This window comes from Scomber scombrus, chromosome 14 (assembly GCF_963691925.1).
Source record: "Scomber scombrus chromosome 14, fScoSco1.1, whole genome shotgun sequence".
Classification (NCBI taxonomy): Eukaryota; Metazoa; Chordata; class Actinopteri; order Scombriformes; family Scombridae; genus Scomber; species Scomber scombrus.
The window spans coordinates 29,704,210-29,706,089 of NC_084983.1; the positions used below are offsets into that span (position 1 = coordinate 29,704,210).

General features: G+C 49.3%; 1 protein-coding gene across 1 annotated transcript in view; it reads right to left on the reverse strand.

The window, feature by feature from the left end:
- Positions 1–480: 480 nt before the first annotated feature.
- apbb3 (amyloid beta (A4) precursor protein-binding, family B, member 3) overlaps positions 481–1,880 on the reverse strand; it is a 10,291-nt gene continuing 8,891 nt past the window's right edge. Inside the window, exons 10-13 of the mRNA XM_062433341.1 lie at positions 1,562–1,645; positions 1,202–1,317; positions 879–1,058; positions 481–729 (exon numbers count right to left, since the gene is read on the reverse strand). Of these exons, the coding sequence (XP_062289325.1) occupies positions 481–729; positions 879–1,058; positions 1,202–1,317; positions 1,562–1,645 (629 nt within the window). The remainder of the gene's footprint in view (positions 730–878; positions 1,059–1,201; positions 1,318–1,561; positions 1,646–1,880) is intronic.

Below are 1,880 nucleotides of genomic sequence, written 5' to 3' on the forward strand. Positions count from 1 at the left end.
ATGGCCGTTAACGTAATGACAACCAATAACGTAATAAGGACCGATAACGTAATAACGGCCGATAACGTAATAATGACTGATAACGTAATAACAGCCGATAACGTAATAACGGCCGATAACCCTAACCCTTATCTTCCGTTATTGCGTGATCGGCTGCTACAGACCTGAAATTTTAACATCGTATTATTCTGTCACATCTTCTGTTTGTCTGGATGGTGATTGGTCGATGGAGGTCTGAGCTGTCAGGTGTTTTTTGCAGCAGGTGTTCGTCGTCCTGTTGAACGTGGAGTGAGCGTCACTGAGCGACGGCTGTAACCATGACGACAGGTGAAGCTGACGTCACGGCGACAGGTTCAAACAGGCATCCGGCTCGTCGCTGGTGATGTGAAGGCGGCAGAATCAGCCGGTCGAACCAATCAGAGCCACGGACAGTTCAGCCAATGAGGCGCTCAGGTGGCTCCGGTGGTCCCGCCCCCGTCATTATGACGTGGCGGACTGTTTGTTTCGGAAGGTCTCGAAGAACGCCATCATGCCCTTCCTCACGTTGCCGTTGCTTTTGGTGCTTCTGGAGATCATGGAGGTGCTGCCGCTGCCATGGAGACGGGAGGTGAAGGGGGGGAAGGAAGCGCCGTCCATGGAGTTGGCTCGCTTCACCTTAGTCGGGGTCGCGTGCCAAGACTTGGTCCTCGGAGGAGGAGTCTGAGCCACTAAACACTTCTGATACTGAACCTGAGGACAGAAAAGACGATTAGAGAGAAAATCTGACTCACTGATGTATCTGCTGAACTTTAGAGGATTCATCAATCAATTAGTAATGAATTAATTCTGATTGTAAGTTTTACTTATACGTATATTTCTTGTGTTCTGTGTGATCTCACCATACACGCAGCCTGGACAGCCTCAGACAGGTTTCCAGCGTCGGGTTCACACCAGAACACGTGACACTCGAAGCGCTGCGTACCGCCGTCCACGATCACAGCGAAGGTGCGACTGTCATGGCCGACGCCCAGAAAGGTGAGGAAACGCACCTGGCACTCCCAAAATGGCTCCTCCCCCTCCTGTCAGCGAGAGGTAGAACCGATGGAACAGGTAAAACAGGACAAGTAGAACAGGTAGAACAGGACAGGTAGAACCAATGGAACAGGTATCCATGAGAAGTGGATCTGTACTAAAGGTGCTTATAGATGATGAAACATCTCACCTGTCCCTTCCACAGAGACAAGATTTTATCAGTCACGTGGATGACGATCGGCTCCCAGTCGTCTCTGTCTGTGGAGTTCATGATGCTCTCTATCGCTCTGTTCAACACTTCCATACCTGCTCTCACACATACACACACACACACACACACACACACACGGTTTCTATGGCAACACTTACAATACACTTATTTTCATCATTGTCTAACCTGCTGATCATTTTCCCAATTAACCAATTAATTTATAAAATGAAGATGCCCGTTCCAACTAATATAACAATAATAACATCTTTATTAATAACTCTGATTAAGACTCAGGTACAGAGTATTGCTGATCAGGTGGCTCAGGTGTGTGTGTCCTACCCATGGCTCTGGACACCGGCAGATTACCGATGTACTGGACCTCGAACTTCTGGACCTCCTTCCTCACCGCCTCCAGAAACTCCACTGAAACACAACGGAGTACCAATCAGAGAGCAGTGAGGGGTGAGTAGAGAACCAATCAGAGAGCAGTGAGGGGGTGAGTAGAGAACCAATCAGAGAGCAGCGAGGGGTGAGTAGAGAACCAATCAGAGAGCAGTGAGGGGGTGAGTAGGGAACCAATCAGAGAGCAGTGAGGGGTGAGTAGAGAACCAATCAGAGAGCAGTGAGGGGTGAGTAGGGAACCAATCAGAGAGCAGTG